This window comes from Sinohyriopsis cumingii, chromosome 1 (genome assembly GCF_028554795.1).
Source record: "Sinohyriopsis cumingii isolate HCF-2022 chromosome 1, ASM2855479v2, whole genome shotgun sequence".
NCBI lineage: Eukaryota > Metazoa > Mollusca > Bivalvia > Unionida > Unionidae > Sinohyriopsis > Sinohyriopsis cumingii.
Genome location: NC_142961.1, coordinates 102491592 through 102515734, shown reverse-complemented (window position 1 = coordinate 102515734; position 24143 = coordinate 102491592). Strand labels below are relative to the sequence as shown.

Genomic DNA, 24143 nt, shown 5'->3' with positions numbered 1-24143 from the left:
TACACTATAGTCATATATATTCACTTGCAGTACATGAAAAGACAAATTTATATTACAAATGGCATTGACCTAGAGTACATCCTTACTAATGTTGTAAAGCACTTAGAGCTTCTAAAGATTAGGCGCTATACAAAGTCCTCATTATTATTACCACAGGTCGTGCCTTCATAAACATCTTAACTTCGGGTAAACACATGGGTTAGTTTTTGCATGCTGAACTATGATGATGATTTTAATTTAGAATAGGACGATTGTGCTAATCTACATTTTGAAATAAGCTAACTATACAGTAGGTACATATACTGACATTAAATTTAACTATAGCAATTTTACAAAGGAGCAAAAGTTTAAATTCATAAATTTTGGGCTAAGCTGGACCATGAATTTATTCCCAAGGTCATTTATTGGAAATATTGAGCACTACCCTATAACCATTTTACACTGTATACACACTTACTGGGCATGAAAAAATATTTATAGAGGTAACTAACTTTTGTCCTGTGCCGTCCTTGGGCCAAATAAAAAGATATATGGTTCTGGGTACATTGAAAAAAAATTGGTGTAGATAGGTTGGTACAAACTTTTTTTCCCTCTGGATAGATTGAAATGAATCATAAACTAGAAAATAAGTGTCATTCACATCCTGAATTTAACTTTGATCTTTTAAAATAGTTACATATACATCCATTTGTTAATTATTTTTTCTCTCAAAATTGTGTTTATGTTTTCAAAATCTTCCCCCCACCCAAATATAGGGTCAGCTGGAAAGATTAAGTTCAGTCAGGTAAGCAGAACCACACATAGGCACTTTTTATTTTGCCTTATCCCAAAAAGACTTAGCCCCTGGGTCATACATCTGAAACTATTGAGTTTGGTTTAGTATTTTACAGTACAACAAATCTAGTAGGTTATTTAATGCTGAAGCATTTGAAGTTAAGTGCCACATTATCCAGTCCATGCTGATTCAGTGGTAAGATTTGAACCCACATCCTTTAAGATGTGATTTCAGCACACTAACCACTGAGCTACTGCAGCTCCATGGAATCTGTTGAGATCTCCACCATACACGTGTAACCATTTACATCCATGTACTTGTTGGCTATAAAAAACCAATGCTCACACCCAGCTGATATTTTTACGTGGGGCATTCATTACCTACCAAAGAGGCTCGGACTTGGGCATGGAGTTCAGAATGGGACATGCTGGGATAAGTATTTTACAAATGCATAATTCAGCTTATTATTTAACAGCCACTGTGATGTGGGCGGAGCCCTTTCTGAAATGTATCTGAAGGAGATGGGTGTACTGTCCTTAGGGCAGTATAGTGTCAGCCACCCTTTTAAGATAAAAATGAACAGCATAGTGAAATGCCTTAATCCAGGAACTTGCTGTTCATTATATTTTTGACAACTTTTTGACCTGCTGTAGATCAAAGTGTATGCATACTACTGAATGTCAACTACAGATAAGCATAAGCAAGGTTCAGAAATGGGCATAACAAAGCGGATTTAAATTTTTGAAATAAAAACTAAAATACACTTCTGCCAATCAGATCATATTTTTGTTGACTGAAAGCTGTATCGTGACAGTTGTCTTGTTCCTTGTGTGCTGGAGAGCAAATTTTTAAAGCTTATTTTCGAAAATAGCTTTTCTTCAGATACCTTGGAGACAAATGTAAAAAATCTCTGGATTTAATAAGAGTCATGACAGAATCTGATCGGAAGCTGATCAGAAGGTCTTGCTATGTTTATACAGGTTGTAAGTGAGGTCTAAACTTAGCTATGGCTTCATTATGTGGGGATCAGATTGTAAATCTAACCTGCAGATGCTTGATCCAATTAGTGACTTTGACTGTGGATTTGTTTAGAACTTCCCCTTCAGAATGCCTCCATGTTGAGTTCAATGAAGTGCCACATTTTCTTCGATGAATGAAACTGGCTTTTCATTAGGTTACCAGACTTTCTTCTGACCCATCTAGCTCCTTATGTGATGTAGTGTTTAGACCCAAATACCGAAACACATTCATTCAGGGGGCCTCGAGTGGCCAAGTGGTCTAAAGTGCTCACCGTTACAGATTACTGTCATCACACCTCTGTCTGTGTGGGTTCGAGTCTCGGGTTCAGCCAATGTGGGTATGTGAGAAAGCTTGCCAGTTGCTTCTCGTGGGTCGATGGTTCTTTCATGGGTTTTATTGGGTTCTTCCTCCTCCATTTATACTGGCCACCATGTATAGCCTATTTTGCGCTGAAAAATGATGTTAAACCCTAAAACAGCAACAACCATTCATTCAGAACAAAACATTATTCTGCCTTTTGGCATATGAATTCACCCTCACTTAAAACAGAAAAATTTAATGTTGGAAAAATATTTCAGAATTCGTTTTCCCAGAGCACCACATGGTTATCAACCCCAACCCCCCATATTTGACCTTTGTAAATTCAAAAGACATAATAAATCCTTTCCATTTCTGGAAGAAATGAGGATTTGTTTAGAACTTTTTATAGTTAACAGATTTCATAAGTTCAGTTAAATCAGACCCTCATATCATAGCCAACCGCTCCAGTGGCCTAGTGGTTAGAGCATCCGCCTCAGATGCGGGAGGTCGTGGGTTCAATCCCTGGCCAAGTCATAACAAAGATTTCTAAAAAAGGGAACTAACAGCTGCCTCGCTTGGTGCTCAGCATTAAGAGGTTAGTGTTAGGACTGGTCGGCCTGGTGTCGGGATAATGTGACTGGGTGGGACATCATGCTACATGTCCATGGCATGATGTCCTGATGCTTGACATCTCTATAAACTGCCACACTGCAGACATTATAGCGATATGACTGGAAGATTGTTAAAGCTACGTTAAAATTCCAAATCACATCACATCACATATCATAGCCATCTATCTCAGATACATACGGTTTGAAAGATACAGTGTTGGAGCTGCATATGCAACACCCCATCTCACCATCTCGAGCCAGTCAGAAGCTAAAGCCTCAAGTTTACTGCAGAAATTACAACCGTACTCAGAGCTATGAACTATGGTGAAATCTATCCCCCCAAAAATTTAATCATTTTTTGCGATTCACTTTCCACGTTGAAAACCTTGCAGAATCTTAAATCTGATCACCATTTAATATCTCAAATATTGCAGAAACCTGATGTTCTCATACAATCAGACAAAAGTATTATGTACTGTTGGCTGCCAAGTCACATTGGCATAAAGGGTAATGAAAGGGTAGATAAAGCAGCCAAAGCCTCCCAGTTGTCACCCTTTTCTGATTGGAAGATTCCATATAGGTACAGTGGAACCTGTCTTGAAAGACCACTCCTTTTGCCAAATCTTAATAGCCTCTCTTGACAGGCATTCTCTCATAACAGGTCATAACACTATATAATCAAGAAATCTGTATGTGGAGAACCTTGTCTCTCAAGACAGGTGGCCTTTCAAAGCATTGCACTCTCAAGACAGGTTTTCCTGTACTAACTTAAAATATTGTATAGATCAGCATGCTCATCATACTTTGCAAAATATGTGAACATGAACAAACTGAGAAACATCTAACCCACTATCAGAGAGTGTTATCCCTCATATAATACAAATTGGAGAGGTAATGTTGTGTCAGTTGCCTATCAGACACACATGCCTTACTCATTCTTACCTCCTGAAGGGTTAACCTTGACTGCAGTGTGTATCTAGCAGTGTCCGTTGTTAGTGGAACATATTCTTTTAGAGAGTGTCAATTTTCAGTATACAAGAAAAGAAGTATTTTGATGTTAACTGCTTGGAAGAAGATATACCACCCGAGCAAAACTTGGACATTTTAATGGTATGCAGTTATACAAGAAATTTTAATCATGTTTTAAGGATTTTACTTGCATTACCTTTATCTTTTGTTTTATACACCTTTTAAAGAATTTTAAGTTTTTACATTGTTTATTTTTTTCTTGCTGTACAGTCACATTATTTCTGCGATTTCAATTAATTTTTTATATTTTTTGAACATCAACTTTTAGTAGGCACCATATAGCTACAATTGTGATCAGGTACAGTAAAGCACCACTACAAACAAACAAGTCTCTGTGACCTATTTCCAAGTGACCTTGTTTCTGTGTTCTGTCTCTAACTCTTGTTAATTCATTATCTAATTTGTCCAAGCTCAATGCCAAGAAAAGACACTGGCAGCTTTAAATTTTGCTGCCACAGAGAATCAGGAGTCCATGTTGTTCAGCAAAGGCATATAGAACAATTATAGTAAATCATATAGTTCTTAAAGATAGTATTAGAAGTATATGTTAATTACCAGAAATGTTTAGAATCTTAATAGAAGAAAGCATAATTTATGTAGCCACAGTAGCTTACATGATGTCAGGGATATACCTTTCTACATGGTTTGCACTGGAGTAGAAAATTGGACTGTTGACCCCTGTTGCAGCTTCATGCTATCCATAAAACTGAATCAAACTTATTGATTACAACTTACTGATAGTTCTAGTCCGAGTGAATCATTAGTTTTGGAGAAGATTCTTTTCATCAACACTGATTAGATGGCTATTATATGGATCGTTCAAGTGTGATTGAGCCTAATCACAGTAGATCTAATTTTCTGATATCTGCTGATAAGGGTCGATGATTGATGTACAGGAAGTTTTGCTATAGGCCATGGAAAATTGCCAGCATACTTAATATCTGTGTTTGGGATTGATGCAGCATTGTAGATACAAATCACTTGTTGATTTATTTCTTAGCCGGTCAGGCTTATTCTGTTCTTGATAAAGCCAGTCTTGGCAGCAGCTGAAGATGCTGATACGTTGGCATCTGTCTGTATGTATGTGTCAGCCATCCACACAATATGGTCAGTTTCTCAAGTGCAGTTGGCCATAGGGTCATGTTACTTGGTAAAAGGATACATTAGATGTGTACAGCACTAGTTTAATAAAAGCTTTGGGGCACGGATGACATGCAGTCTATTGACAGCTTTTTTTCTTTTGATATCCCTGTCTAAGGTGGTGGGTTCACTACTGCCTGCCTGTTCATTCATCCAGCACACAGTCTCATTAGTGTGACTAGTCCTGCAATTTTCATTGGATTGCTGTGAAACTTTGTAAATGTTATGGCCACTGTCTAAAGACATGCACATGTTCAGATCACTCTGCTGTGCAGTTTGTGCCTAGAGTTTTTGCTCTTATTTAATGTAGTTTAATGCAGTATTTGACACAGTCTTGTTGGTGCAATTAGCACAGCAGTTTGTGATGGATTGCGATTAAAGTTGGTGAATATTATGGTCAACACCCAAAGATGAGCATCTTGAAAAATCACTTTGCTTCTCTGATTTACATTAGAGTTATTGCCCTTTTGTTCTGAGCTTAATGTGGTGTATGACACGGTCTTGATAGTACAACTAATCCTGCAGTGCTTGATGTATTGCCATGAAACTTGGCCATTGTTATAGCCATCTCCAAAAATTGATAATCACTTAAAATCATTGTTTTCTTGCACTTTTTATAAGAATTATTGCCATTTTTGTCTTGCAGTTGAATGCAGTATTGGGGAGAAACTTTAGTTATGCTCATCAGCTGAAGCTTTGTATATCACGGCTCCTGTGATTTTGCATATTACCCATTTTGACTATGATCCTGAAATATTGTATGAAAGAATCTTGTGAACACATCTAGTCTCACAGTTTTCATTGGATCACAATGAAACTTTGAATATGTGATGGTTATCACTGTAAGATGTGCATTAGTACATTTCTTTGCCCTCACAATTTTACTAGAGTTATTCCCCTTATTTCTTGCAACTGCATACATTGTAAGATAAAATCTTTTGAATGGCTTAGGTTTCTCACTTTTTTATGGATTGTTATGAAATTGGGTAGATGTTTTGGTCATTACCTAAAGATTGACTAATTGGCAAATATTTATGATCACTTAATTTTTGTAAGAGTTATTACCCTTTGTAACTTACAGCTGGGTATAGTGTATGACAAAATATTGTGATTACATAAACTCGTGCAGTTTTTAATGGATCGGTATGAACCTGAGTACATATTATGTTCATTATCAGAACCTGTACATGTTGACTGATTATTTTACTCACATTATTTTTTGTTGAACAATCATTTTACTCACTGTTTTCACAAGAGTTATATGCTTTACTTTTGATGCCTCTACATCATGATGCAGGGTTAGGATTCAGAAGAGTCAGTGGTATTTTTACGTAAGCAAATTGATCACTGTTTTTTTAAAGTTTATTTTTATTCATTCCCTCACTGGCAGATTGGAATTTAAAAAAGTATATTTGATTGTTCATAGATAGTACAATTGTATGTTTATACATTTTTGAAGATTGAAGATTTTCATTTGTTTCGGTACATACCAGTCCATAACATTGAAACTGCTGGATATGTATCTTTGACAATTTACATGTGGATACAACTTGATGATCTATACTCAGCATTAAGAGGTTAGTGTTAGGACTGGTTGGCCTGGTGTCAGGATAATGTGGCTGGTTGGGACCAAAGCAGTAACATTGTACTGTCAGACAGTTTGTGTGATTTGGATTTTTAATGTAGCTTTGACAATTTTTCATTCATGTCACAATGATGTCTGCAGTGTGGCAGTTTATAGTGATGTCTAGCACTGTGGCATCATGTCCCACCCAGTCACATTATCCTGACACCAGGCCTAACACTAACCTCATAATGCTGAGCGACAAGTGAGGCAGCTGCAGGTACCATTTTTGTAAGTCTTTGGTATGACTTGGCTGGGGAAAGAACCTGTGACCTCCCGCATCCATTGCAGATGCTGTAACCACTTAGACTACTGGAGCAGTCTTTTTGGAACTATATTGTGTTGTGACATGTCAACATGTTATACCTTCAGAACAAAATATATGAAGCCCAGACTTGAATAAAGTAGAAAAGATACAAGAAGAAGTCACTTTCATTATCATTCTTCTGAACTTTTTTGGTGACATGATCATATAAAACTAGTACTAAGCCTGCATGTTGTCATTTACTAATTAAATTTTAAAATACTGCTGTGTAATAAGATAGTGTTGTTGGGTGAAATTCTATAGTATATTGTTTTGAAAGAATGATAATGATTTACATATGTAATCAGTTTGAGAAGAAACCAGTGGTTCCCTAGTAGGGAAACTAATATCTTTATTATTTCTAAAGACTCTCCTGACAAAAATATGAAAGACAATAGTACTTACACATCTAATAGTTGGTAAGTGATCCCTTTGCTCTTGTCATAGCTTGTAGATGCTTATGTATAGAGTCTTGAAGTCCACAGGTTTTGAGAGAATCCCAGATGCCAAGAATAATGTGAATGTGATCAGACCTGAATTTGATTTCATGTAGTCTTCTTTTTTTTGTGGCTCAGATTTAATTGCCATATCTTGTCAGCAATACTGCACTCCCTCACTGTGGTGCCTTATACTGCACTCCTGCAATGTAAGTGCCTAATACTGAACTCCCTCACTGTGGTGCCTAATACTGCACTTACTCACTGTTGTGCCTAATACTGCACTCCCTCACTGTAGTGCATAATACTGAACTCCGTACTTTTTTGCCTAAAAATGCATTCCCTCAATGTAGCACCTAATACTGCATTCCCTCACTATGGTGCCTAATACTGCACTCCTTCACTTTAGTAACTAATACTGAACTCCCTCTCTGTGGTGCCTAATACTGCACTCCCTCACTGTAGTGCTCAATACTGAACTACCTCACTGTAGTGCCTAATACTGAACTCCCTCACTGTGGTGCCTAATACTGCACTCCCTCACTTTAGTGCCAAATACTGAACTCCCTTTCTGTAGTGCCTAATACTGCACTCCCTTAGTGTGGTGCCTAATACTGCACCCACTCACTATAGTGCCTAATACTGAACTACCTAACTGTTGTACCTAATACTGAACTGCTTCACTCTAGTGCTTAACATTGCAATCCCTCACTGTAGTGCCTAATATTGCATTCCTTCACTGTGGTGCCTAATACTGCACTTCTTCACTGTAGTTCATAATACTATACTCCCTCACTGTAGTGCCTAATGCTGCACTCCTTCACTGTGATGCTTAATACTGTATTCCCTAACTGTATTGCCTAATAATGCACTCCCTCACTGTATTGCCCTTCATTATGACATGCTTCCTGTCATAAAGCAGGTATTGTCATGGATCACTTGTAATTGTTCAGCAGTGGGATTATATGAATCTCGCTCTTCATTATAACATGGTACACTCTGTGGACAGTATTATGATGAGTGAGTCCTGTATTGAAGTCTTTGGTATGTGAGTGCCAGGATGGAAATTCATTGTTTATCATTTTTCTACTGGGTTTTTCCCTCCAAGAAACTTAGAAGGTCCATTCTCCATTTGGAAAATCATTTACATTGACTGGCCACAAATTTTCATAAAGATGAGACACTTGTCAGAACCAATGTTACCCACAATGAGGTCAGATTTGCAACACCATTATAGGTTATTAACCCTTTAAAATATTGCTAAATTGTTCTTGAATTGTAATTGTTCATTGTACAGACCTAAAACCTTCAGTCCGTCTTAGAATAACTTTGCTTTTATTGCTAAAAAATACTCTTGACTACAATTTTTCATTTGTCAAGTTGTGTCTTTCTTTAAATGATGAATACATAATGTACAGTGCATAGTTGTTTTCTTACATTCTGCATCTGTCAAGTCCAAAACTCATTAATCATCAGTTGATAATGAAAACAAACAGATTTATTAAATGTTCTGGCTTGGTCCTGCGAAGATTTGGCTGTGATTATCAAGTATTTTAAGGAAGAAGACAAGAAAATACATTATTGCCCATAAGCTCATGGAGTGTTCTCTTTCTGCTTACTTTTCATTTTCGATGGAGTCCTTCATGCTCATTGATTTATGAATTTCAAGTTACTTCATATATGTTTCTAACATTAAAATGTATCTCGGCCAACTGAATTATCATCTATTTAGGTCCTTCTGCCAGTTACTTAATATGTGCACCATGTTTTAGTTACATTATTAGGAAAGTCTAAAAAATAGCACTTACTACAAATTGACTGTTTCAGACTGTATTCAAGATGTTCATTGATGATTATAGCATTTGCCCCCTCCCCCCCGTGATTTTAAAAATAAAAATCATCAATGATATAGAAAATGCACATAACTTGGTCATTTTGTTCATTTATTTATAATTTTTAACCTGATTGTTGCCAGAGATCCTAACAGTGTTGTCTTGTTCACATTTAGCATATAACATCAAGCTTATAGAATAATTATTATCCGTGTAGTGACAAATTTAAGCCATATCTCACTAAATGATATTGACTTGTTAACTGTCATGTCTACTCACTTTTAATCTGTCACTCACTGTGCATCACCTGGCTCCTTAAAAAATTGCATCAGGTAATCTCCAACACACTGACACTTCTACAGGTAACTTACAACACCTATACCTATTGACAGATAGCCTACAACACCCAGACCTATCTACAGGTAACCTACAACACACCAACCTATTTAAAGGTATGCTATCCAAGGTAAAATTCATTCAAGAAAGTATACTTGCTAAAGGAATTGGTGGTTTTTTTTGAGAATCAACTTGAATTTTTTTTATACATAAGTTACTCTCTAGGCCTAGATTTGTCTCTACTTAAGACTGCTTAGTTTCCTTCCATAATGATCAGTTTGGTTCAAATTCACATTGAGGTTTAGCTAAAACACTGTATCTACGCTGTTAACATGCTTTGGTAAAGATAGGGGAATGCAGTGGTTTGAATGGGTGTTTAGCTTCACTAAATCGAGAGAATTGATATTTATAAATGAGGTTTACCCGGTATTGTAATAACATACCTCTTAAAGTTGCTTATTTTTTATTATGCACAAATTTCTGGCATAGGGGGCCATCTTGATTTGGTCCTTTACATGTAGGTACATTTGTCCATCCAGTTTGTAAGCAAAATTACAAAAGGCACACGATGTAGACAAATTAAATTTGGTTGCTATATAATTGACCTGATAGAATTTGAAAGTCACTTGAGCAATTTATACAGATGTTTGCATTTTTCAGTCTTTTTGGGCAGAATGAAAGACTGTTAACATGATCTAATAAAATCAGTTGAGGTAGTGAAATAATTTTTAAATGGCATATTTGATCTGATGTTTAGTCAGTCAGATTAGGTAGAAGAATACTATTTAATTGGCATATTTGGATTGATGTTTAGTCAGTCTGATTAGGTAGAGAAATGATATTGAAATGGCATATTTGGATTGATGTGTAGTCAATCTGATTGGGTAGAGAAATGATATTTAAATGGCATATTTGGATTGATGTGTAGTCAATCTGATAAGGTAGAGAAATGATATTGAAATGGCATATTTGGATTGATGTGTAGTCAGTCTGATTAGGTAAAGAAATGCTATTTAAATGGCATATTTGATCTGATGTTTAGTCAGTCAGATTAGGTAGAAGAATACTATTTAAATGGCATATTTGGATTGCTGTGTAGTCAATCTGATTAGGTAGAGAAATGCTATTTAAATGGCATATTTGGATTGATGTGTAGTCAATCTGATTAGGTAGAGAAATGCTATTTAAATGGCATATTTGGATTGATGTGTAGTCAGTCTGATTAGGTAGAGAAATGATATTGAAATGGCATATTTGGATTGATGTGTAGTCAGTCTGATTAGGTAGAGAAATGATATTGAAATGGCATATTTGGATTGATGTGTAAGTCAGTCTGATTAGGTAGAGAAATGATATTGAAATGGCATATTTGGATTGATGTGTAGTCAATCTGATTAGGTAGAGAAATGATATTGAAATGGCATATTTGGATTGATGTGTAGTCAATCTGATAAGATTTCAAGCTATTCAAGCTATTACAGCAATGTTTCAGTTTTTATGTTTTTTTGAATGTTTGGTCTTGAAACATTTTATCAAAACCTTGATTACATGATTAGATAAAACCTCTCCAGGTAAAAAAAAAAATTCGTATGCTTATTTCTATCTGTACATGTAGATAGTCTGATTAGATTTTCATACATTTATATCAGTTTTTCTAATATTTTTAATTGTTAAACATATATGTTTTGGTGCAATTTGTGGCTGGGATGTTTGCAAACAGAAATCAGATTTAAAGTCCAGTTACTGCTTTAGGCAATAAAGGTAGATATATAGGTCTTATGCATCAATTTGGCATTTAAAGTCTGGTTACTGCTTTAGGCAATAAAGGTAGATATATAGGTCTTATGCATTAATTTGGCATTTAAAGTCTGGTTACTGCTTTAGGCAATAAAGGTAGATATATAGGTCTTATGCATCAATTTGGCATTTAAAGTCTGGTTACTGCTTTAGGCAATAAAGTTCTTAGTATTTAAGATTATTTCCTGTGTCAACCATTATTGATTTAACATTCAAAGTATAAAGTAAACTAGTATCAGATGTAACATTATCTCACTGACATGACAGATTATTCCTGTGGGACTTGTGAATTACCCAATTCATACTATTATAATGGACAGTGCGAGAAGTTTTCCAGTGACTGTTTCCTGTATTTTGCAGAGTTGTCTTGGAGTTGCTGTGAGAGTGCTGTGAAAATGTTGTGACTGTGTGACAAGTGATGAATAGAAGAGTGAAGGAGTTGGTTTAGTTGAATCACAACATCTCGAGTCATGCTGTTCATCTTTAATTTGAATTTCATTGTCAGAGCAAATAGAGGGAGATTGGAGAGTTGATTCCCTTTGGTAATTGGATAAGCTGGATCAATAGACTTTGGAAATCTTAACAGTGTTAAGTGTGGGAGTATCCTGCAGTAAGACGTTGCCTTCAGACAAACTTTTACATGTGCGTGTTTGTTCTTTTGATTGTTTACACGAGATAATACAATGGCTGGATTAACATCTGCAGGGTAGGTGAAACTAAGTGCCGTGGTTCATTTTGATCATTCATATTATTCATTAGGTGTATATGTAATACAGTTACTAAAGACACTATCATGGCAAGTCCAGTTTATACATGTTATTGTACAAAATGGATTGGAAAATCATAGTATAAGACTGCCTACACCTTTATCATTAATAGTACATGGATTTTGGCCTTAATTTGATAGACTGACATCAGCTGCAATAACTCAGTCACTTTGTATGAGTGTGCCGGTACATTGGTTATACATAATGGAGTTTAGCATGTGGACTATATTTTATTTATATCGTCTGCAGTGTGTTAGAGTTCAGTCAATTCTTGCAATGTATAGTCTAAATTTGTATCATGTTTATCATTTTGATCACTGTTGCATCCTCTGTCAGCTACAATGGATAATTACTAATGCTTCATTTAACTTTGTCCATATATTGCTCTGGTGGCCTAAGTGGTTAGAGCATCAGCCTCAGATGCTGGAGATCAGGGGTTCAAACCCCATCTGAATCATGCCAAAGATTTATAAAAATGGTACTAGCAGCTGCCTCACTTGGCACTCAACGTTAAGAGGTTAGAGTGAGGACTGGTCATTCGGGTGTCAGGATAGTGTGACTGGGTGGGACATGATGAAATGTGTATGCAGCATGATGCCCTAGTGCTAGACATCACTATGAACTGCCACACTGCAGACATCGTAGAAATATGACTCACATTAATAAAGCGATGTTAAAAATCCAAATCACACAGAGTTTTTCCATTAGTTTGTTCACTAAACTCTTCCATTGTGCTAATGTACTTTATATGTCACCCTAGACCGATAAATCTGTCCCCATAATTTTTATATTCTGATGGTCATTATAATGACCATCAGAATATATCAATTCTTTATGGAGACAGATTCATCAGTAGGATGCACTATAAGTATTACCATATATACTTACTTATAAGTTGAGTCCAATTGCAAACTCCATTGATCCAGATCTACCGTTGCATAATCTGGGTCTGTGCAGTTTGTTAGGAGTAAGCAGTAAAATAAACAACATAGATCCTAATATGCCAGCCCATTATGAAATGGCAGATCATTTTCTATGTTGTTTGCAGTTGGAATTGACTTATATGTGAGTATATATGGTATTTTTATGTCTTTATGATTGCGCACATTTACATCATACGTCTGTGTACATATATATGCACTTTAAAAAAAAGAAGATTCTTTTTAAGTACATCTGGCTCTCCTTTTCTCATGTTTTTTGGGCCTGGCTAAGGACAAACTTTTTTTCTCCAGACTGAGGACGAAGTTTTCTTTCCCTAGCTGAGGACAAACATTTATTAAATCATGCACTAATTACCATTATGATTTTTAAAGTTTTCACAGAAAAATATTTTTGAATCCCACAACACTAGCTGTGGCCACCCTTTATGACCTAATGATGTAAGATGCTACAGAACTTCTGAAAAATACATGTACATAATTAGGTAATTTGGTTCCATATTTAATCCTCTAATATTGAATCCTTGATTGATCCATGCATGTATATGCTCAGCAGTTGGAATACATATTTCATATTTTGTGCTTTATTTTAGAACAGCCTACTTTCCTATGGTCCTGAGTGTTTATCATTTCAGTGCTCAATTCTTTCCTATGGTCCAAAGTCTTTCCCATATCAATACTCGATCATGTCAGTTTTTGTCTCAGTTGAGATTTGAATGTTTGATATGAGCTGTACTCAGATGTAAATTGCACATTCTGCTTGATTACAAGTTCTTTTGGTCTTTAAGAAATCGTCTTTTGTAGGTTTTTGGTATAAAATATATGTACTTAGTAATCTTGTAAAAACAACAGTCATGCAATCTGCAAATGTTTTATTGGAGAACTCAGAAAAGATGTTGAACTCAGATTGCCATTTAGTTTATAGCCCCATGCAGCCGCACTGCTGAGACTTGTCAGAATTGAATTATCAACATTTATTTTGCTTATGCAGTATGTGTTACTCTATTCAAAATGTATTTTTGTATCATTTGGGCATGCTTTATATTGATGTCAGGAAACCAGATTTAGTTTCATCAAATAATTAGATTTGATGATAATTTGATGTACATTCATGCCCAGTATCAGTGAACTCAAAGCATTGTATGTGATAGAGCCACGAAATAACAATAAATTGCTACTGTGACTATTATATAGTTACATCATATTATCGTTAGCCGAATCTTCTACATATACAAAATAGTTTTGACAGTGGTATATTTGTTTGGCTTATCTACGGTATGGTTGCCAGGGTTTTATGTTTTTAGTGAAGTTCTTACTACTGACTCAATAGATATATTCAAAGTTGCATAAATAAATTTGCAATGAATGTCTTTGTCGGTATAATATATCATGTTTTTATCGGATGCATTTCAGTTTTCATGGTAATAGCCTGTTATTATGTACCATTTCTACTCGTGTGTAAGTTGAGTTCAAATGCAAATAACATAGACTCAAGTATGTTGTTGTATAATGGGTCAGCAGATCAGGGTCTGTCTTTTTATCTACTAATTACTCCTAACAAACTACATGGACCCAGATCTACCAGTGCATTATGCAACAGCAAATCTGGGTCTGTTCAGTTTGCCCATGGAGTTGACTTATAAGCGAGTATAGATGGTAACTTTTACTACAAAGAGTGAACAAGTTGTATTAGTCACTTGTGCCAATAAATAATGTCAGTTTTCTAGAATTTGTTCCTTAAAACAAAAGTATGTATCTGCAAAACTTTTCTTCTCTGTTTATGAATGTGTTGTTTGTAGTCCAATGTACAGGTTAACCCCTCTAAAACGAATGCATTATAACACAAATTTGGATATAACAATGTCATATCCTATAACACAGATTGTATACAACACAGTCATATCTTTATATCACAAATTTGGATATAACCATGTCATTGTGTATAATGGTTATATCATTAAACATGTAACAAATTTGGATTACATAGTCATATCCTTATAACACAGATTGGTATATAACACAGTCATATCATTATAATACAGATTTGTATATAACACAGTCATATCATTGTAATGCAGATTTGGATATAACAAAGTCATTTCCTTGTAACACAGATTCTTATATAACACAGTTATATTATTATAACATAAATTTGGATATAAGACAGTCATGTCATGGCTCCTAATTTTTTATTTGATGTCCATTGTTTCTGGTCACTACTCATAAAATCAATCACTGACAAACATAAAAGTAATTCATTATAAGTTTCAGAAACTTATAACAAACAGGTCCTAATTAATACTATTACATACATAGCAATAATTATATTTGCTTTGGCTGTCTTAATCCTGATTGTTTTATTAATTGGCAGGTAGTACAATTATGTGTATGTGTATGTGTACGCTTGAATGGCATTTTTTAAAATTGCACCCACTCACCCCACCCTCCCATATATGTCCTCACCAAATTTATTGATTACTGTCACGATACTTTAGTTTGGCATATAGTTTCTATACTGTGGTTTGGCATACAGTTTCTATACTGTGGTTTGGCATACAGTTTCTATACTGTGGTTTGGCATACAGTTTCTATATTGCGGTTTGGTACATAGCCTGATTATAGTTATGGATTCCAACTACCATGTTTTTAGCAGTGTTTTCCTCAAAGTGCTTCTCACGTAAGGAAACTTAAACTATAATCATGGTTATAGAAAAGAGTCGTGTACTCATTGGTGTGTGTGTCTACAGACATACATACATGCATGCATGCATGCATGCATACATACATACATACATACATACATACATACATACATACATACATACATACATATATATTACATATATGTGTGGTTTTCTTTTACAGCACCAGTGACCTTGACCTTGAGACCTGTATCAGGGAAACCATGGTGGCACTTAACCTGTTTCTCAACAACCACTTTGAAGATGCTAGAGAAAGAATGGCCCCTTGGTGAGGATTTAAAGTTCTATAATAGCCTTGCCTCAGATTTCATAGTACCCTTAATCACACTTTTAACAGCCTTGCCTCAGTTTTCATAGTACCCTTAATCACACTTTTAACAGCATTGCCTGTCTTCACAGTACCCACTCACACTTTTGCATAATTAAGTTACCTGTATAGCAAAAATTTTGTATCAGATGCTTACCCATGTAGAATTTTTCAAAGCAAAGCTGTTCAGATAGTGTGTGTGTGTGTTTGTGTGTGTGTGATTTGGATTTTTAACATAGCTTTAAAAAAAATTCAGTCATATTGCTATGATATCTGCATTGTGACAGTTTATAGTGATGTCTAGCACTGGAGCATAATGCCACAGACATGTAGCATCATGTCCCACCCAGTCACATTATCCTGACACCAGGCCGACCAGTCCTAACACTAACCTCTTAATGCTGAGCGCCAAGTGAGGCAGCTGTTAGTACCATTTTTGTAAGTCTTTGGTATGACTCGGCCAGGGATCGAACCCACGAGCTCCAGCATCCGATGTAGACGCTCAAACCACTAGGCCACTGGAGCGGTCAGAGGTAAATTGATTGTACAGATAGTAGTAGTAGTCATAGTAGTAGTAGTAGTTGCAGCAGTAGCAGTTATAACCTGCATACTGAACACTTAGGCATATGTGTTCTCTATGAAGTTACCCGATTTTTTCATTATTGTTAATATTGTTTGTTAAATTGTGTATTGGAAAGTTTTTCTTTGCTAAGGTTGTTCTGACCATCATTATGGTAACTAGAACACCAGTTGTAAGTGTAACGTATGGTTATACATCGATACAGCTTTCCCTTGCTATAATGCAGTAATTGGTGTGTATAAATGTTATGTTGCCCTCATAGCAAAAAATAATTGTATACTTTTTATTACTTAATTCATTTCGAGGATCAGGAATGTTTATTGTTATGCATTCACAGTAACTTTAATGACAATGACCACTCTCTTAATGAAAAACTGGGCATTATGATGGCATTTAATGAGCAGGTAATACTGTAATATGACAAATATATTTTACTCTAAAGATGTGACTATAATAATAATAATAATAATAATAGTAGTAGTAGTAGTAGCAACAAATAAGACTTTTTTAATGAGTGTAACTCATGTAGTTACATAAAAGAACTAATTTACATTGAAAACTTGTGTAAGATATCTGTGTCTATATTACTGTAAAGTTTTAGTTTCTCTAGGAAAAGCACAAGATAAAATACTTTTATAAATGAACCACAAGCACTCCCAAATAACTTTCATATGAACAGGTTCTAAGTTATGACTTAGGGAATTGTCCTCAGGGGCAGGGATATACATTGTGGGACCCAGCTCACCAGTTATAATGTACTTTTGAGAGAGTGATGTATGTAAGGTGAAGTTTTAAAACATGCACATTGGAGAGAATGTTGGCATACCTCTGTGCTGCTTTGATGTAATGTGGCTGACATTTTTTTGGATATTGTACTTTTGGAAATTGTACAAGATCTAAGCACATTTCTAACTAAAATGACTGCTCCCTTGTGCTAAAACAAATCAGCTTGAATTAGTCTAAAATACTATCCTTAGCAGCTACTAAAATAAGGAAAATGAATTTTACCATACTAGATAATACCAGCTTCTGAGAGAGCAATGAATGAATTACCAAATATATAAAATGTAAAAAAAATTATTGTCTCTTTCTTTAATAATTTACCTATGAAGTTCAGGAATTGAAAATGACCAAGTGGAGTTCGAAGTTTTTAAAAGGTGGACATCTTGAGTAAGGCCAAGCTGTATACTTTATAACCCATATTTCACCATCTATCATACACCAAAATAAAAGGAATTTAGGTTCTTTGAACAATACCTAAGATGTACAAAATCTTTTTTAAATATCCAGTATAACCAGTCAGGAATTCTTTTTCTTTAAAATTCTGACCCTATGCAAAATGCAAAACTTTAGAGCACCACCATAACATGATGGTTGGTGTCCATATAAACTGACCTTGTTATGTACTGAACCAAATTATAACCAACCAAATCAGTTACCTGTAGGAAATTATGCATGTACCAAAACCTAAAAGGGTGGGTGGAGTGGGCGTCATAAAAGTGGGCACAAAAATATGTGCTTTTGACTAAAAGAGACAAAACAAAAAACTAGTCTGCAATACACTTGTTTATTGACAACATACATTTGTTTAGTACAATCCATAATGTGTTAAGTACTGTACATGTGTATGAAAAATCCTTGAATTTGAGTATGGATCACATCATAAAATTAATATATAAGTCACATCCTGTTAGAAAACATATATTAAACATATATAAAAATGGTAGTCCATATTTGAGCTATATACCATTGTCAACAAATGTGTCATTAAACAATTCACTACAGTATTCATTGTCACCAGTAGCATGTAGCTATAGTTGCTTACATGCTGCTTGTACAGTACTTAAATTTGCCTCGATTTGGGTCAGCTAGACAGCTATCATCTTGCTATGGCTACCCAGGTGATGAAGCTATTCATAGGGAAATGAAAACATGTCAGTAAATTAAAAAGTTTAACAAACATTTTTTTTTAGATGCCCCACCTTCAGTTAACTTGATGGCTAAATATCTATGGTTTCAAAAGATTAGAAATTTAATTTTGTTTTATGCCACCATTGGTAGCTGTTGTAAGCATAAACTTTTTTTCTGCAAAGAGGAAACTTTCACTGCACAAAACATGTTCCAGTTACTTTGGAAAATGCAAAAATTCATCAGAATTCATTACTTTTTTTAAAGTTTGGTGCTGACTTTCTTTGAGGAAAGGTGCTTTGTTTTTATTTTATTTTATTTCTTTTGAGGGGGTGCGTGTGTTATTGAAGTCACCACTAATAGAAAACTTTATTGGACCCAACAAATGCTGTTTGTTATTGTAACATCTTTCATTTGCTTAGTATTTATACTAAATAACTGAAGTCACAAAGATAACCAGTTTTCTTTGAAGTTTTAACAAACTAATTTTTCTGTGTACATTTCAAAAAAAGAAAGATTGTCCATTGTTTGGTCGAATGTCCAATAGCATGACTACTTGAGTGTATCACAGCATTCATTACTCAGGCCAGATGTCAGTGTATGCAGATTATGTTATAACAGTGCACTGTTAAATGAGTTTGTCAATATTAACATCAGATTTATATAGCTAACAATTGATTCCAATGCATTTATATCATAGTTTGTGGCTTCCTTTCATGTTGCGTTTCATTTTCTCAACTCTGGACCCAAGATTGTATATACAAGTTTAAACAGCCAACAATATGGTCCAAATTTTTTTTGCCAGATAGTATATTTTGTCGCCAATAAGAAAAAATCACAATTTGTGACATTGGCAAAGCCAGCACTATCCCAGATTAATATCCAGGGAGCCATGCCATTATTATCTTATATTTGAATACATATGCAGTCTCTTCCCCATGGTGACTGACTTTTTTGCATGTTATTTTTCATCCTTTTACGAAGAAAATTTTTGGTGTATGAGAAAAATACATGTATATAAAATGTGTGAGCTTCGATCTTGTTATACCCAAATTCCAGTTATAATGGAGCATGCTATAGTGGGCTCACTCTCTGTGCTGGTTTATGGTCCTAATTGGTTACATGCAATATGGTTTTGATTCACTGAATCTTCGCCTACTGAACAGTGGCAGTTTGCTTTACAAGCAAGGCACATTGTGTTAGCAAGATGGGGTTTCCCTTTGACCAGTGCACTGCATTGTATTCATCAGAATGAAAGGGCCATAATAATTAAAATGTTTAAAAATATTTAATAACTCTCCAGAAGACAGCGATACACAGGTAAATATTATCTTTCTTGCAGATATAACATATCCCTCAAGCATAATGCAAATATGGTTCCAATATGCATTTTTCACATGGTCACAGTCACAGTCATTTGTTGATACAGTTGGCATTTATCCTTGATATAAAATTTGTAAATTGGCACTTTGATGTTATAATAATTGATATTTTCAAGGCTCAGAGTACTCCAATTTTCTGGTTATTAAAAAATACACTGTTCGTAACTGATGACTTACAACAAGAACTTGGAATTGTTTCATTGTGACTTAAATGTTTTGTATCAATACAATGTGGCATTAATTAATATTACAATGATGTTGTAATACATGTCTATTACATTTGAACTAGTGTGATTGTAAACCTTAAAGTTAAACATTTAAACTTTAGAAAACAATTTTACATTTTCTGGGAAATTCCTCCATCAGCATAAAGTAAGTCCCATGCATGAAAAATTTATAATTTTTTTTAAAAAAAAAAAAATTTACTTTCCATTCATACTTTGAAATATTATTTTCAAATTTCTTAAACTGAAAAAGTAAAATGTTGATAGCTTCAGGCATAATGCTGTTGCTACCTGCTGCTTTGTTGTTTGGCAGGGAGTCAATGGCTTTGCTGAGCTCCTCTTAGGTGGGCACTTTGTCGAGCTTCATCATGGTGGGCAGTTTCTGTATGCTGCTAAAGGCCATAACAGTGACTGATGTCTCTCGGGAGTATAGTTCTGAGTAGTGCTCCACCCATCTGGCCAGCTGTTGCTCACGGTCTCTGATCTTCTCTCCCATCAGAGATTTCAGGAGGGTGACCCCTTTCACTGTAGGACCTAGAGCCTTCTTGATGCCACTTGACTTACCTTGGATGTTTCCAGACTCAGCACTGCACTGGATTCCTTAACACAGTTGCTGCCAGTACTTGTTCGTGCACTGTCTAGCGATGTGTTGGGTGATGCTTTGGGCACTTCTTAGGGCAGCAAGCATCTGTTCATTGGGGCATTTTTTGTAAGCTGTGAAGGCTTTTCATTTGTCCTTGATTATTGGTTCCATTCTTGAAAGGTGTGCATTGAACAAGTCCTGACTGAGCTGTTCCTTCTTGGTAAACGTAGACATGGCTGTGCTGTAGATGGCACCCTTTATGGCATTCCACTTCACAGAGGAGGAATAGTGGTTTATGTTTAGGGCATCCTTTGATCTGTTTGTCCAGCTTCCCATAGAACTGATCCTTTGTGTCTTCAGAAGACGCGAGAGTGGTGGCGTAGACACTGAGGATGTTGACAGGACCTGCAGCAGTGGCAAGGCAGATGGACAAGAGATGCTCAGTGCCCCATGAAGGATATATATATATATATATATATATATATATATATATATATATATATATATATATATATATATATATATATACACACAAAATATGAGAAAAATTGTTGATGGAATATCTTTTCAAGTTGCAGATTACTTTTTATCAGTAATTACTATTATTAGTCAAGTTCAATATTTTCCTTGTCTTAAGTTTAATATTTTGAAAGAAAATGTATACTGAACTAAATATATGATAAATCATGTAAGGATGTAAATGTTTGCACCAGTAAAGTATTAGTGGCAGGACAACGGTCTGACTATTCATACATCCTTCAGTTACTGGTCCTAAGTCATGTGGTATCTGTTGTATGTCATTTGGCATCTGTTAGCACAAGTTTGCTATCCCTACTCATCCTAAGTTATTTGGTGGATTGCCACAAAACTTTAGACACATTCATCGCAAGGACTAGTTGGTCCTAAATGAATACGATACTCCTCACATATCCAATATGGCCTCCACAGCAGCCAGCTTGGCAAATGGTCATATTGACATATTGTTTGCAATGAAAGACTTACTATGTTGTCCTGCTGGTCCTAAATAAACATGGGTACTGATCTGACATCCAATATGGCTGCCATGGTGTCCATTTTGAAAATCTTGTTATTGCTACTAATCCTGAGTATCATATCGAAATGGATTTTCACCACAAGACTAAGAACTTTTAATTTTGTTGGTATAAATGAAAATGGTGCCAATCATACATCCAGTCTGGACACAGGATGGTTTAAACATGCAGGAGTTAAAAGAAAATTGATTTTATCTTGATTCCTCTAAATTCATTTTGACCTCTCTTTGAGGACACATGTTGGTCATATAACTATTAGAACTAGATTGTTTCTTTGTGCTGATCTCTCTCCATGTGTTTGTTTTACTTTGAGTTGCATAATGAGGTAGAAGCTACTTAAGTTGCTGTTAATAGCACATTGGCAGGCCTTAGGGCTGGTCTTAGGCTGATTGGACCGATTTGGCCCAATTGGGCCCCATGCTTACAGGGGCCCCATGCATTAGTAATTTTTAAAAATATATCTAAATCCAGGGGGCCCTGCAGTTGCTAAGGCCATTCCTGCCAGGCCTGCAGTACTATTAGCCTTTGTAGCATATCAGACACATGCACCGAAAATCTTTATATAGTGAGCCCCAAAAGGTCCATTTTGTGTATGGTGACACTCAGTTGGAAAGTTTTGATTGCTAATCTTGATACATATATAGGCCTCATGCGACTGGGCGCAGTGGAAGTAAACTTTGCTTTCAACTGTTTGACTTTTCCCCGTTATATTGTCTAGAGTGAAGACAAAATTGTTTTCCTATCAGCTGATATGAAATAAATCAAGGGAGCAAAGTTCTCAATATTACTCACTGTGTGATGATGTACATGTTACTTTTTTTCATAACCTTTTTCAGGTATCTGTGGAGTTGAAACAAATACCATGAAGCTTTATTTGCCAGGTTAATTGCTTTACAGTAGGACTAATTAACCGACATAGTGATTCATATAAAGGTGCTTACGATCAAATAGGTAGTCTGTGAAATGTGAACAAATCAGTTGTGAATGTCAGCATGTTTAAAAATAGTGTCATCTTATTGGATATTACACTTGGGCATGTACAATTTTGTCATTTTGAATTATGATGGGAATTAGGAAATTGTTTCTAAATAACGTGTATACATGCATAATGACTTGCTTTGTACGCTATATATTTCATTTTCTGCTCATTTGATCTGGAAAGTGAAAAACAAGAGAAAATCAATAAAGAGTTGAATCAGATTTTACTTTAATTGGTCTGTTCGGGATGACAGTGAATTTTGGTATTGTTCCATGTGTCAAAGTGATTGTAGAAATAAATGCCTATGCATGAGTATGTAAGATGTATGCCAAGATCATTAATCATGCTTGTCTCACACACACACACACACACACACACACAAATTGTTGTGATGAAGTACATATAGAAAATTATTTTCCAACTAAAACCAAGTCTTCTTGTTGGTTTAAACTTCCCTCTCTTGATCCTTTGTTTACTTCTGTCTAAAATTATGATCTAACTGTTTTTTTTTATTGAGATTTAGGTAAACTCAGACACACTCATCTAATATGCATTTGTTTATTGTCAAATGGGCTTCTTCAGATCACATGGAGGATTGACTAAAAATATTGTTGTCCTTTGCATGTTATAGATGCACAGTTCTGTTGGCCAATCTTCCTATTTGTCATCTTTGATTTGTACCCATGGCAATTTTGAGCATCCATTTCTTTGTAAGGAATACAATAGCTGATGCCAGTCCAATAGAATAATGGCAATTGAGAGAAAAAGCAATTTGTAACAAGCAGTTCAGTGATGTCAGTCTTGAAAAAAATCAGTTTTATAAATCTTTAAGCTAATATCGGAAAGAAGATTTTTTTTTTGTTGAAATTTAAATGGCGTCCATATCATGACCGTTATGTTCAGAATTGCATTATAATGAAGGTTTTTTACGATGAAAAGAGTTGTGTATGTCATAATATTGTATTCAGTATTTTGTTATAAGGTAGATGTTGTTTTCTTTATAATGATTTAAAATTGTATTGCCCTATGACATATCTGTAATAAAAATTATATTTTTGTATTTGACAGTGCTGAATTCAGTATGTATCATGCCCTGGGGTACAGCACCATCATGTATTGCCAGGCTGTAATGACTTTTGATATGGTAAGTAACCATGGAAACATTATGTAAATTATCAAGTATGCCACATTGTAATCAATTTCATTGCTTAGAAATTGTAATAAAAGTATAATTTCTTCTCAAAGATGAGCAGTAAATTCCTAATATGACCAGATAATTGCAGTGCATAAAATATGCAAGAATTCACTGTCATATAACAACCAGCATTACACTTTTACAAAACAAAGTTGCTGTGAAATTTTGCTCATTTTAGCTTGTAATCAACAAAATCACTTCTGAACAGAGATAGTTTTCCTCAGAATGACCTTTGACCTTTGAAGGACTTGAGCATGTAAAGAGCATACTTAATTATGATGGCAGTAACAGTGTAAATTCATGTGATTGAAATCACCATTT

At 35.2% G+C, this 24143-nt stretch overlaps 1 protein-coding gene across 1 annotated transcript in view; it reads left to right on the top strand.

Annotated features, from left to right (window-relative positions):
• Positions 1 to 24143, top strand: part of LOC149807461 (tetratricopeptide repeat protein 39B-like) — an 86776-nt gene that overhangs the window by 11151 nt on the left and 51482 nt on the right. The window contains exons 3-4 of the mRNA XM_089966847.1: positions 15776 to 15880; positions 23696 to 23771. Coding sequence (XP_089822973.1) covers positions 15776 to 15880; positions 23696 to 23771 — 181 coding nt within the window. The remainder of the gene's footprint in view (positions 1 to 15775; positions 15881 to 23695; positions 23772 to 24143) is intronic.